Here is a 13,211-nt window from a genome sequence, read left to right as displayed (position 1 = left end):
GTTGCAAATGAGGAGCAGAATCTTCCAATTTGCACATGTGAGGGGAAGAGGGAATGTGCAGTCATGCAGCTTGGGGCTGGTCATGTTCACAATACTCACTGTGTTTTAACTTTGTGCAACCATTGTATTAAAGTTTGTGAGAGTATCTTAATGCTGTTTTCCTCAACCTGATTTTGGGATTAGGTCATGTTCTCTCTACCTGTCACCATCAGTCTAGGTGGTGCCCTCCTCTTCCAACCACAATGAGGCAGGTTCTTTCAAAGAAAGATCTGACTATGAACTGGACCAAGAGGCGCCTCTCATTTCCTCTCTGTAGGTCACTCCTTTGTTGAAAGACATAGTCTTAGAAGGCTTTATGTGCACCCCTGTGTGCAAGAAAGACATAGGTATATTGAGGCATTGTTGGTCTCTTATCATTCCCGAGTCTCTCTCACAAGCAAATTTCTGTATAAACCTTCCCATGATTTTTGGAAGCACTCCCATCCTTTCAGGTTGCAAAATGATAAGCAGGTGTTAGCCAAATACTGTGCACCTCTCTTAGGAAGTTATCTGCCTCTCTCAATTTCTTTCTGCTGTCCTTTTCTCTTACCTTGATTCTTTGGCTGTGGTTTGTGCTTTACTGGCAAGGCTGGACAGATGACATAGGTGCAGTGTGCCTTGTAGTGAGTGTTTCTGAGGCATCCCTCTGGGCAGTTCAGCCATTCTGTAATAACAGGATGGTACTGGCTTTGTTTCTTACCTGCTTTGGCATGCTGCTTTTGGGAGCAGGAATCCAGGAATGCTATGCTTGAGCTTGAGCTGGTGGCTGGCGGCAGGTGATGGTGGAGGTTATTTAAGGTGTGCTCTGCTTCTCTCCCCTTTCTCTCCCACCAGTCCAAGGTAGTGGTGACCCTCAGTGTGAACCTCCCCTGACCTGTTCCGCCTCGTCTTCCGCTACGTCAACCAGGGGCCTGCAAATGTGGAAGGGAGGGTCTCAGTCCTTGAGGAAGGAAAGTTTAATGTTTGTGGCAACTGTAAGTGCATTTTTCACTTCTGGACTAATCCCTACCAAAATCAATCAGCACATGAGCTGGCCTTTGCTTGTCTGCAAAGCAGCATTTTCTTCCCCCTCCCCAAAAGATTTTGCCACCTGTGTAATAGACTTTGCATTTCCCCAGGCAGTTTGCCCCTAGGAGCAGTGGCAGTTGCAAAGGGGAGGGCACCTAGAGAGGCAGAGACAGATAGAAAGGCAGGCAAGGAAACAGGCTCAGAACTTGCCCTGCTGCAATATGTGCCCAATGTGCTTTTTGCCTTTTGCAGAACAAAGTCAAAGTCACAGTGCACGTGAGAGAAGCAGAGCTCTATGTCTTCCATATCATCCTTCAATATATTAATCCTGGAGCTGCCACTGTGTATGGGAAAATTACAGCTTATCAGCCACGAAGGAAAGGTAAGGATACCAGATTGTCACCTATTTATCCCTGTCCCATTTTTGCAGTGCTGTTTCCTGAAGTGTGTGTGTGTGTGTGTTTTTCTCTCCTGCAAATTCCATTCTTAGGCTGCTTATTATTGGTAATCAAAAGAGAAAAAAATCATTTGAGTTTCTTAGGCACAAATCCTAACCAACTTTCCCCCACTGGCATAGCTGTTTCAATGGGACGTGTGCTGCATCCTGCAGTTGCGTGTCACTCATGGAGGCCTCCTCAAAGTAAGGTAATGCTTGGAGCTGCATTGCCCTTACGTTGTTGCTCCAAAGTGGGTTAGGATTGCGCCCATAGAGTGTGATAAGCATCTGTACTGGGACTGACACAGTGGCATTCAAATGATTGCTGTCTGCTTCTGGCATTCATCCTTCTACTAACAGTCCAATCCTATCCTTTTCCCTGCCTTAGCAGGCAGCTGTGCCAAAATGGGCTGGGGGCAATTAGGAGGCTGGGGGCAGAAAGGGAAAATATTTTCTCTTACCCCTCCATAAGCCCCATGTGCACCAGTGGGTTTCCCCAGACCTGTGCCAGCTTTTTAGCTGTTGCAGGTCTGAGTCAGAGGAGGTTGGCTGGCTCTGGAGGGGATAACACCCGGTGCAAGTTGCTCACACCATTCCCACCTCCTCCTGCCTCTGACAATGCCCTTGGTCTTCCCCTAATCCTCCCACCTCCCTGCTTCGCCAACTTACTAGGGTCAGCAGGGCTCCTCTTCACCACTTGTGGGGTCCTCCCTGCCATCTGTGGCAGTGGTCCGGAAACATGCAGCTCCATGCACTTCCAGATTGCAATACTATAAAGCTCCTAATAGGACTGAGCTGTAATTCAAGGTTTTGCTAAAGTCTGCCTATAAACTATTCAGTATCTGATCATCAGATGCGATCATTAGTGATCATCAGTCACTTATGTTTATCTCATTATCTTTTTCCCCCTCTATAAATTCAGGAGCAATCTCTATGTCTTTGTGACAGAGACAGAGAAAGAGAAATGAGCATTGATAATAAATTATAGCTTGGGTACCACTTCTGAGATGGTTGGCCAGAAGATGTTAAAATGAATTTGTTTCTGTTTGGTGTTTGCCAGTCAAAATAACATTTTCTTTCAGCAGATTAAAACCATGATTCATTAGGAAAGTTCTTTCTTGAGATGAAGCATGAAGATAATGCTTTTCTCAGATGTGCTGTTAGAAAAACCCAAAACTAACCCAAAATATTTAGCCTGAGTGTATTCTTAGAAATGGAAAAAAGGATTTTAAAACGATATGAAAAAGGATCATTTGAATCCCGTGGTTTGATCTCAGGAGAGATTAGGACGGATTTCCTTTCCTGACTCTACAGCTTATACAAGTGGGATACAGTTTTTGTGCAACCATGTTACTTGCAAATGCAAAATGCAAGAAAGTAGGCCAATACTGAAGCTAGCGGTGAAGCTCCTACACTTCCTTGGATGACTTAGGGCCCAATCCTAAACAGTGCGCACTGGCTTACCACCAGCATGCACTGTTGCAGACTTGCCGTAAAGCACGTTTGCGAGCCCTTAGTGCTGGTGGAACTGCTGTGCTCTGCCACTCCATGGTTGCCTGAACTGCCAGGGGTAGGTAAGGTCGTGGGGGGGGGGGTAGGTAAGGTCCTGGGGGGAGGTGGTGTTCCAGGGTGGGGGGAGGGTGGAGAGGGGGCGAGGAGGAGGTGAGTTGAGGGGAGGTAGCGGGGTGGGAGGGAGGCAGGACTGGTGGAGCTCAGCTCCTCCAGATCCTCAGTTCTGTGTCGAATTGCACAGCCCAATGCGGAAGCTTTTGATTGTACAGCAGCCCAAGGGCTGCCACAGAATCAGGTAGCCCCATTGTGGGGCTGCTTGCCTTACCCGGAGGAAGGGGACAAAAGTCCCCTTCCCCCAAGAAGCTGCTGGTGGCAGCCCTGTTGCGCACAGTATGCCATGGCAGCCGTTTCGGAATGAAAGTCCTAGAATGAAAGCTCAGAATGAAAGTTTGGCAGTCCTGGTGGAATGAGCAGCTCAGGATTGCCTGTGATGCTGAATTATACTGGCAGCAAAATGGACTGCGAGTGCTGCTTGAATTGTTCTGCCTGGGCACCAGCTGGCTTTCCTCAAAGATGAACTTCCCTTTCATTAATGCAGTTCACTTGCAGATTGACTGTCCTTAGCAGTGCCAATTTTCAGTTCCTTCACCTGAGAAGAGAAACAGCATGGCTTTTGAAAATAAATCCTTGGGCACCTATCAACTGGAAATGCTTTGTCTATGCAGGCTTTGCTACTGACAGTGCTAAATCTGGTGTTTCAAGGCGGAACTGCCAGATCTCCTTTAATTTTGTTGTTTTGACTGATATGATTAATCAGCTAACTGCAGCTGCCTACTGGGATATCTAGATCCACTGAAGTCTTCTGTTCATTTGCTGTGCCACTGTATACTACCAGGGCTATTATGCTTGATACAAGTAATCCAGCCTTGTAAATAAGTCCATAAAATTTACAGATGTGGGGCTCCAATTCTGCCCCCCCCCCCACCAGCCACACTGTTGCAACCGGATGGCGGAGGCTTCTGTTCTCTTACTCAGAGGAGACCTCCGGAACTGCCACCCCTGCAGGTTGAAGTATGTGCTCTGGTTGCATCTTCAGGAGTGGGGGTTTGACAGGATTAGGATGTCAATGGACCTTTTCCACCCTGTTGTCACACTGTTGGAAGGGTAAGATCCAGCTGAATAGTTCCATCTATATATCAAACTTGGAGCCCTGGATTCTCATCACGAAACCTGCTAATGGATGCTTAGGAATGTGAGGATTGATCAGGATTGATGCAAGAACTTGACAGATGCATATGTTCACCCAAGCGCAGATTCTTTTCTCGTGGCTTTCCTAACTCATTCTCAGTATCTAGTTAGAGAATGTGTGCTTTTTCCAGGCCTAACTGAAAGTAGACCTTTGTTTTCTGTGCCCCAGGTACAGATCAGACCAAGCAGATTGTGTTTGTACCTACCAAGGAGCCAGCTTTTGTCACTGTACCTCAAAATAACTTTGGTGAGCCATTTGTGTTGAGTCCTCATGTATGGTCTCTGATCATTGAAGCTGAGGGCATACTGCTGGTAAGGATTATCCTCTCCCTTTCCTCATCTTTAATCAGGACAGAGGCAAAAGGAGCTGAGTCTCATTTTTCCATCCTTCATTCCAGGATTACCTTGTCTTGTTGCCAAGTTCATACTATGAGGCTCCCATATTGCAGCTGAAAGTCTCAGATCCTTGTACTCATAGCCCATCACCTGAACAGGCTGGTAACAAGTAAGATTTCTTTTTCCAACTTTGATGTAAGGTTAGTTTACACCATTTTAGGCCATAAATGCTAAAACACACTTTTGAATGCTCTGCATAGTCCTGCTTCCCAATGTAAGGAGCACAGTGTCTCAGCTTCTGCTGGGGATCTCTCAACGCATTGTTGGTTTTCATAGAGAATTTTCAGCAAGGCCTCTTAGTTACTGAACCTTTATGATCTAGAAGGACTAGTAGCTGGGACACAAATATCCAGACATGTTTGGAATTCAGCCAAATGGGCAGTGTAAAGAATTGATTGGTGCCTCACGAATACAGTGATCTCATGCGAGATTTCCAGCAAGTTATGAGGACATCATATTTGTAACCAGCAATACCAAATATCTGGAAGGCACCATAAGATCTCCCATATGCTGAAGAGGGGACAAGTTTCTGGACAAGTTTCTAGAGGAAAAATCCTTTACAGGTTACAAGCCATGATGTGTATGCGCAACCTCCTGATTTTAGAAATGGGCTATGTTAGAAGGCCAGATGCAAGGGAGGGCACCAGGATGAGGTCTCTTGTTATCTGGTGTGCTCCCTGGGGCACTTGGTGGGCCGCTGTGAGATACAAGAAGCTGGACTAGATGGGCCTATGGCCTGATGCAGTGGGGCTGTGCTTATGTTCTTAAACTACAATTCCCAGGAGGCCTTGCAGGTCTCTTGTTATCTGGTGTGCTCCCTGGGGCATTTGGTGGGCTGCTGTGAGATACAGGAAGCTGGACTAGATGGGCCTATGGCCTGATCCAGTGGGGCTGTTCTTGTGTTCTTATGGGATGGCTGGCACTGGGTTATCTTCAGATGGTTTTGACAGTCTCTATGAACTTTATTTGGGAGAGAGTGGTACATTTAAGTGGTACACATAATGGCTACAATCTTGCATGCAAACTTAAATCCCTTGGCACTGCTGAGCTTCAGGCAACCTTTTCTGTCCTTTTCAAACTAACTATTTGTACTTTTTCTGCTTGATATTGGATATACACTTCCCTGTGGCATTGGAGCCAATATTTTTTGCTTTTAATCAAATTCTTTTCCAGACAACTTCTGAGAAAATACAGTGCTTTATCCTTCCAGTTATCTTAATGCAGAAATAAGTTGTTTCTGACCTTTTCTAGCTGTCTCCTGTATCAGTACTTGCCCATGGAGCAGTTCCCCTTTGGGTCAGGAGAAGACGCTGTGTGCAAATTGGACAACAGTTTACCAAAGCCCTGTCCGAAGGAGCACATCACCCCTACACAGCCTGAAATGGTCGTATGCAGTGGCAGTGATGTAAGCAGTTCCATTCATACTCATTCTTAGTTAGAACCTGTAGCTCTCAGAGTAAAATTCACCTTCTCCACGCTCTTCCCCTAGTAGGAAAAGTGTGTTTTTCCTCTGTCTCATCTACCAGTGGTCCAAATGCTGCCCTGCTGCTTTTCAGAAATACATCTTGGTTGGATTGGTCTATAGCTCATGGAACTTCTAAGATCAAATGTGGTATTCTACCGAATAACAGATTTCTGGAAAGTTTACAAAGGAGGATTACTGTTGCCTTCATGTCCTGTTAGTGGGCTTTCTGGAAGCATGTGGTTGACCACTTGTGGGAAGTAGGATGCTGGACTAGATGAACCTTTAATACAGCAGGACTGTTCTTATGTTGACTGTAGGAAAGAAGTGTTGCCTTGGAATTTGAGTTCATAACTCTAGCCCAAGCATGCTGGACTCTCAAATTTGAATCAGAGCCTTCTGTTCAGCAAACAAATTGAATTCACTGGTGAGCCTGAATTTTGCTTTTCCTGGATCTACTTAGGGCACAATCCTAACCCCTTATGTCAGTGCTTTCCAGCACTGGCATAGCGGTATCAATGGGACATGTGCTGCATCCTGCAGTTGGGTGTCACTCACAGAGGCCTCCTCAAAGTAAGGGAATGTTTGTTCCCTTACCTGAGAGCTGCATTGCTCTTATGTCAGTGCTGGAAATCACTGACATAAGGGGTTAGGATTGCACCCACAGTGGCTCACTGCATCTGACACCAGAGGTGTAGAGAACTTATAGCCTTGTGACGCTGGAGCGCAGTTCTGCTATCATAAATGGCTGTATGCCAGCAACCATTTTGGACATTTAAATGCCACTGGCATCCATTTTGGGCAGCCGCTGCAAAAGGTGGTGATGCCAGAGGCCCACTGCCACTGCTGGCTACATCTAGCAGTGAAGGTAAGCCAGGGATGTGGGGTGGGTAGAATGGGGCTAACTGGCACATATCTGAGAAGATTTGCTGGGGCGTTAGATGCTTGCTCCCTGGTAAAACAACTAGTTTCCTTATCTCAAGGATTCCTCCAAACTGCCTTCTGCATTGGTGCAGCTGTATGGGGGGGGGGAAGGATTTAGTTAGGATAGGGCTGTAATCTTATTCACACTTGCTAAGAAGTAAACACTGTTCAACACCCTGCAACAACTTGCAAGTAAATATTCATAGGAATACCATAATACAAATTCTGATGTAATGTTTTACTCAATAAGAGTTCCTTGGGATTATTGCTGTGAAGGACTATGTGCAACAAACAGCTTTATAGTGAAATTAGGAAAGATTGTTGAACTAGGTACAAGCTTCTATCCTGCTCCCACCCATGGGTCTTTCCTGTAAAGTATATGGGTATTTCAGCTCTGTGACTTCCTTCTCTGGAATTTTTCCAAAAGCTTTTCCTTGGAGGGAGACATTGCTTCAGAAGTGACTCATGGATGATGTCACACACAATCTGGTTCCAAGCAGAGATCTGGATCAGGCTCACCTGAATCCTAAGTAGTGCCCTTTTATCCTTAGTGTGGTTGTTTCCTCTGTGTAGGTTGAAGTGCAACTGCAGATCGTTGTCCCTCAGCCAGGGAGGTACACACTCCTGGTCGAATATGTCAACACTGATGTTCCTCAGCGGGTTGTTGTAGCAGTGAGTTCACCACAACTTGCCAGCCAACAGGGCACTCTTGCTTTATACACCTGCAAGTACAGGTAGGATCTCAGGGTGTGTGGGCCTAATGGAGGAATATGCACATCTCACAGGGCTTTTCTGCTCTTTGCTTGTCCTGCTTTCATTGTAGCAGGAGTCTCTGAATTTGAAGTAAGCCTTCCTGAGTTAATGATCCCAACTTCCTCAAGCATGACTTGGTCAAAACGGAGATGAGAATTAGGGCCACATGGATCTACAGCAGGGGTGTCCAAACTTTTTGGCAGGAGTGCCATATCCTCTCTCTGACACTGTGTCGGGGGCCAGGAAAAAAAAGAATTAATTTACATTTCAGATTTGAATAAATTTACATAAATGAATATATTAGAGATGGAACTTATAATAATGAATGAATATTTTGTAATAGCTCAAGGCCTGTGAAAGGCCTTGCACAAAGCAAGGCCAGCCTTTTCTTTGCTGCTGCAGCTGCATCACAGATGTGAAACAGCAAGCAGTGGAGGGAACCCTCGTCCCACAGCTCATGCGAGAGGTGGAACAGTTGGCAGTCACACTGAGAGCAGTTGCATCAGGCCAGTGTGGGCTCCAGCAAGTCTCCGGAGGGCCAGAGATTCATTGGAGACTGGGGGCTCCCTGAGGGCCGGCTTGGGAGTCCTCAAGGGCTGCAAGTGGGCCTAGGACCAGGGTTTGGGCATCCCTGATCTACAGCATACTTTCTAGGTTTCTGCAGAGGGCTTTTCATGGAGCCAATTTCACAGTTATTTGGACTGCTCCTGTAATCCCCCAGCACACACAATGACTGCAAAGGGCAGACACACATCCTATTGCAGTGTTTCTCAAACTGGGTTGGGACGCACTAGGTGGGTCACAGGTCAATTTCAGGTGGATCCCCATTCATTTCAATATTTTATTTTTTAACATATTAGACTTGGTGTGATGTGATGGTATGTGACTGCATTTGGGGACATGTCACAGATTTGTACTTTTAACAGGCTATGAAGATGCTTTTAACAATGATAGTAAATGGGACTTACTCCTGGGTAAGTGTGGGTAGGATTTCAGCCTAGGATAGTTAAACTTTTCCTGCTTGATAATGTCACTTCCAATCTTGACATCACTTCTGGTGGGTCCTGACAGATTCTCATTCTAAAAAGTAGGTCCTGGTACTAAAGGAGAGAGAACCACTGTCCTATTGTATTGCTTTAATTGGGGTGGAGAGGCAGTGAGGTTTGAGGGCACTACCCATTCTGCTTTACCATTCAGCATGCTTGGGAGGTCTCATGGTCAAAATATTTGCATTTCTTGCAGTTGAGTGGAAGGCCCATGCCATTTAGACATTCAGTACTGTATGTATTAGTGCCAGAACGAGCCCACATCTGCAAAACAGGGCATGACTGAGATGGAAATAGCATGAGCATCCTGAGCCCTGGTGTTTAAACAGCTAGACAGTATTTATGTAAATGACAGATTGATTACATTGTCTGGGGGTTCCTTTTTGCAAGTGCAGCTTCAGGCTGTGACTTTAACAATAGGAAATGAGGGCCTGGGATATCCTTAGGAAACATGCCCTTGTTATTACTCAAGGAAAGCAATTCAAAGAGTGCAATGCAAAGGTTTTGTATTAAGTCAGCATGAAGAAAAAATGTATCGGACAGGATAAGCCTGTCCTTGAACTTGATGAAAGCTTTTGTCTTGCAGTTTCCTTTGCCGTGGGATAGTTTTAGATTCACAAAATCGCTTGGCAGTTTTTGAACTGGCCACAGAGGCTACGATTCAGTTTACTGCGGATCAGGCCCATTTCTTCCTGGTAAGCCTTCGAAGTGAAGCATAGCCCACCATGAGATGCGTCAACAGCAAGCCTGAGTATTCTCACTTCAGGGCTGGCAGAATGGTAACTGGAGAGAGCGTGAAGCTGGGGGTATGACTTTGAATACAACCTGCATTCAAGTGCAGGAAGGCTGGGACAAGTCTTGAAAGGAGTCCTGAGCTGCCAGCCTGCGCTCGGTGGTAGAAAAGGGGTTTGATTGCTCTCCAGATACTCAATCTGAAAAAATGATTTGTACACTAAGGGAAAGGTTTGTTTATTCATTAATAACATATTTTTAAAAGACTCTTGAACAATTAAAACTACTTTGGAAAACTCTAGCTGCCCATCCCGGTTTCATTCCTGCATCAACTCCTCCTTTCCATTCCCCAAAGAGATCTTCTTTCCTCCTCCTGCCCTCTACCCACTTTTGGCCATTTCATACCCATATTTGAGTTCATTTGAGGGCAGTGTAGATCTGGCACTCGGGAAATAAATAAACAAGGGGGTGTAAGTTAAAATAAATAAATATTTGCCTGCCAGTAAAATTTTGACTAGAACATGCAGTCAGTGACATGCAGAGCAAGAGACATGGATTTGATCTAGGCCAGTGTTCAGTCAGTGTGGTTGAGAGTCCATGCAGATGTTACTGCAGCTAATTGATGTGGGCAGATAACTCATCACACAAGTGGTCTGCTAATGCAAGGAGTGAAGCATTTGTTTTAGGAACACACTATAGATTGTAGCTACTATTTCTGTGGTTAGAAAAATTATGAAATGCTTTTTATCTAATTGCAGTAGTAACATGATTTTTTTTTTTTTGCTTGTCCTCACTGTGGACACTTTGTGTGTGTGCAGCAAACCTGGGAGTTCTACGGTATCCCACAAATGTTTTTAAATTTATATCCCTCTTTTCATGTAGCTCCAAGATTTTAAAGCTTACTAAACAGAAATTATATCACAACATATTCACTGGCTTCCCTTCCTTCTTAGTGGTGTTGCCACTTGAAGAGATAGATGCTAAGCCCCCTTCGCCAAGGCAGTTGATCAGTCCTGCTACCTCTTTCATTTCTGTATCTTTCTTGGGGGGAGGGGGGGGTCACAGGTTTTGAGTTGATTTGATAAGATTTATTCTCATCTTCTGCACACTTCTTGTCTTTTGCTTTTAGTATAAAGTATACCTGGTCCCATATGACCAATTCACCTTGGAGTATGTGGAACCACAGGTCCATTGCATCAGTGTCCATGGAGCATTCTCACCAAACAGGTAACTTTTGAGATTTAATGACTATTATGAGCAAATCTGATTTGCAGCCTAATGCTATGCTGCCGGCAGTAGCATTGTTAGAGTTCCTCTGTCACAGAATTGCTGCTGACAGTGCACAGAGTGCTTCATTGGCAGCCATTTTGGCAGCATTCCCTGTCCCTCGCTGGACCCCACCACTGCTGCTGGAGCAGGTAAGGCAGGGGCAGGAAGGGGGTGAAACTGGGCAGGAAGGCGGGAGAAATGGGGGTGGGGAGGCCTCAGAAACGGTGAATCTGGCAGCAACGGCCAGATTGATGTCAGTTTACATCTGAACTCTTCACCTCGTCCCATATCTGGTCATTTGCCTACAACTGAAGAAGAAGAATAGAGGAGGTGGGAGAAGTGATACTGGAGAGCAATTTGGAGGCACTGCCCTTTCACTGACTGCATACCTATCCTATAATTCTCTGCGTGTTATGCTTTCCATTCTGAATTTCCCCAGCCTCCCTTGCTGTGTTCCATGAGAAAATTAGTCTTTTCTCTTAACCGCAGAGCCCTTAAAATTCTTTCCTTATTTTCATAGCAGCTCCTGTGTCCCATCAAGGTACCAGAAAATCTCCCAGTCAGTTGTCCTAGAGGAAGGGCAGTTGCTGCCAGTAGCTCCGGGCTTCCCCCTAATTCATGCGTTTAGCATCCCTCCAGCTGGTATCCTACCTGCATCTCCAATTCGGCCTCCAACTTTGGTGGACTCTTCTGCAGAACTCATCCTGCTACAGGCTCCCCAGGTGGGTGGATAAAAGCCATAGACATAGAACTGTTTAAATTCTACAACAGTTGATATTAGAACTTTTCTCTAGAGAGCAGGTTTGTTGTTCTGCAGTGTGAAAAGAAATGGCATTGTGGGGTTCTGGTGGTCTGTGAAACCCGGTAGAGTGTATAGCTGAGCTGAATGATTCCACCTGCTCTTGGTGTGAGTAAGAAGTGTCTTGGCTGCCCTCCATGTGAGAGATAGAGCTGCTTGTCAGCCTGCGTGGGAGAACTGGAGGCCAGAAGTGAGACCAAACCAGGAAGATCCATCTGAAATGTTGTTGGTTCTTGAAAGAGAGAACCTCTATATTTGTAAAAATCCCCTTGAGGGATTTAGAAATGCCTGCCTATGTAAACCACCTTGAATCAAGTCAGAGGAGTAATCCGATGACCAGAAAGGTATATAAATACCTAGTTATTATTATTATTATAATAGCAGGATTGTATTGTTTTTTTTTACTTTCCATTTTTTTCTTTTAATGTAATTTTTGTTTTCCATTTTTCTGTATGGGAATAAAAGCAACCCAGCCTTCTGTTGTTTTTCATCCCCAAGCTGCGGCTATGCTGGCGGAATCTGCAATAGGATTGGGCTCTTAATCCATTTAATACTTGTCTAAGAAGTCATGTGACCCTTCTGCATTGGCTTCAGATTGAATGGCTACTGCAGGAGGATGTCTTAGCAGCTTTTAGGATGCTGAGACATATAGAAATTCTGGGGAGCTGGAAATGCTTGAAAGTACTGAAAAATAGGAGAAAAATAGGGAAAAACCAGGGCTTTATACCACCCTTCTCCCCAAATCTGCTTAGGAAGGAAAAAGCATAAAATTGGATTCTCATTCCGAGTTCTCCTTACTTAAGCCATTTCAGCCCAATGTTGCATATATGCAACAGGAACCAAATGCAACAGTGACCAACCCATGGTCTGGGCAAAAATGGGTTAAAGCACAAAATATGGAAGCACATTTGTTCTTTAGATAACATCACAAGCAAAGCAGTAACACTTACATAGGTTCAAAGGGGTCCTATGAGTTAGAAATCCTCTATGTAAATAAAGTAGGCAGTAATATTGGAGTTGTTTCCCTTGTGTTTTTTTAGGTGGCCATCGTGTTAAGTGGTCGCATCCAGAGTCTGGGACGCTATGCCTTCATTTTGCACTATTACCAGCCCAGTCACCCCACTTTCCCTGTGGAAGTGTTGATCAATGGTGGACGAATTTGGCAGGGTAAGTAGCCCACAGGTTTGATGTGGGGCTCTTTATACAGTGTGGATACTTGGACCGAGGGTTTGCCAAAACTAACCCAATGCCTCCCTGTCCAGCCTCAGGAAAAGGGCTTTATATAATGTCAGCAGCATAGGAAACACACAAAAGGGAGGGCACCAGGATGCAGGTCTCTTGTTATCTGGTGTGCTCCCTGGGGCATTTGGTGGGGCCACTGTGAGATACAGGAAGCTGGACTAGATGGGCCTTTGGCCTGATCCAGCGGGGCTGTTCTTATGTAAAAGAGTCTTGTGGAATCTTAAACACTAAGGTTTCTCGTGGCACAAGCTTTTATGGGCCAGAGCCCAAGCTTAAGAATTATTGTGAAGAAGATAGCAAGGAATGAGCTAAAGTTGGCTCAGTGATTTGTGTTTTCTGACTTTT

General features: G+C 45.2%; 1 protein-coding gene across 1 annotated transcript in view; it reads left to right on the top strand.

Annotated features, from left to right (window-relative positions):
• The window catches only part of LAMA5 (laminin subunit alpha 5), a 213,091-nt gene that overhangs the window by 135,189 nt on the left and 64,691 nt on the right, over nt 1-13,211 (top strand). The window contains exons 23-31 of the mRNA XM_066625238.1: nt 1,300-1,429; nt 4,413-4,555; nt 4,642-4,748; nt 5,891-6,044; nt 7,599-7,759; nt 9,411-9,519; nt 10,686-10,783; nt 11,349-11,547; nt 12,665-12,791. Of these exons, the coding sequence (XP_066481335.1) occupies nt 1,300-1,429; nt 4,413-4,555; nt 4,642-4,748; nt 5,891-6,044; nt 7,599-7,759; nt 9,411-9,519; nt 10,686-10,783; nt 11,349-11,547; nt 12,665-12,791 (1,228 nt within the window). The remainder of the gene's footprint in view (nt 1-1,299; nt 1,430-4,412; nt 4,556-4,641; nt 4,749-5,890; nt 6,045-7,598; nt 7,760-9,410; nt 9,520-10,685; nt 10,784-11,348; nt 11,548-12,664; nt 12,792-13,211) is intronic.

Source organism: Tiliqua scincoides, chromosome 4 (assembly GCF_035046505.1).
Source record: "Tiliqua scincoides isolate rTilSci1 chromosome 4, rTilSci1.hap2, whole genome shotgun sequence".
NCBI lineage: Eukaryota > Metazoa > Chordata > Lepidosauria > Squamata > Scincidae > Tiliqua > Tiliqua scincoides.
The sequence above is the reverse complement of the archived record's forward strand: the minus strand, read 5'-3'. Positions and strand labels throughout refer to the sequence as shown.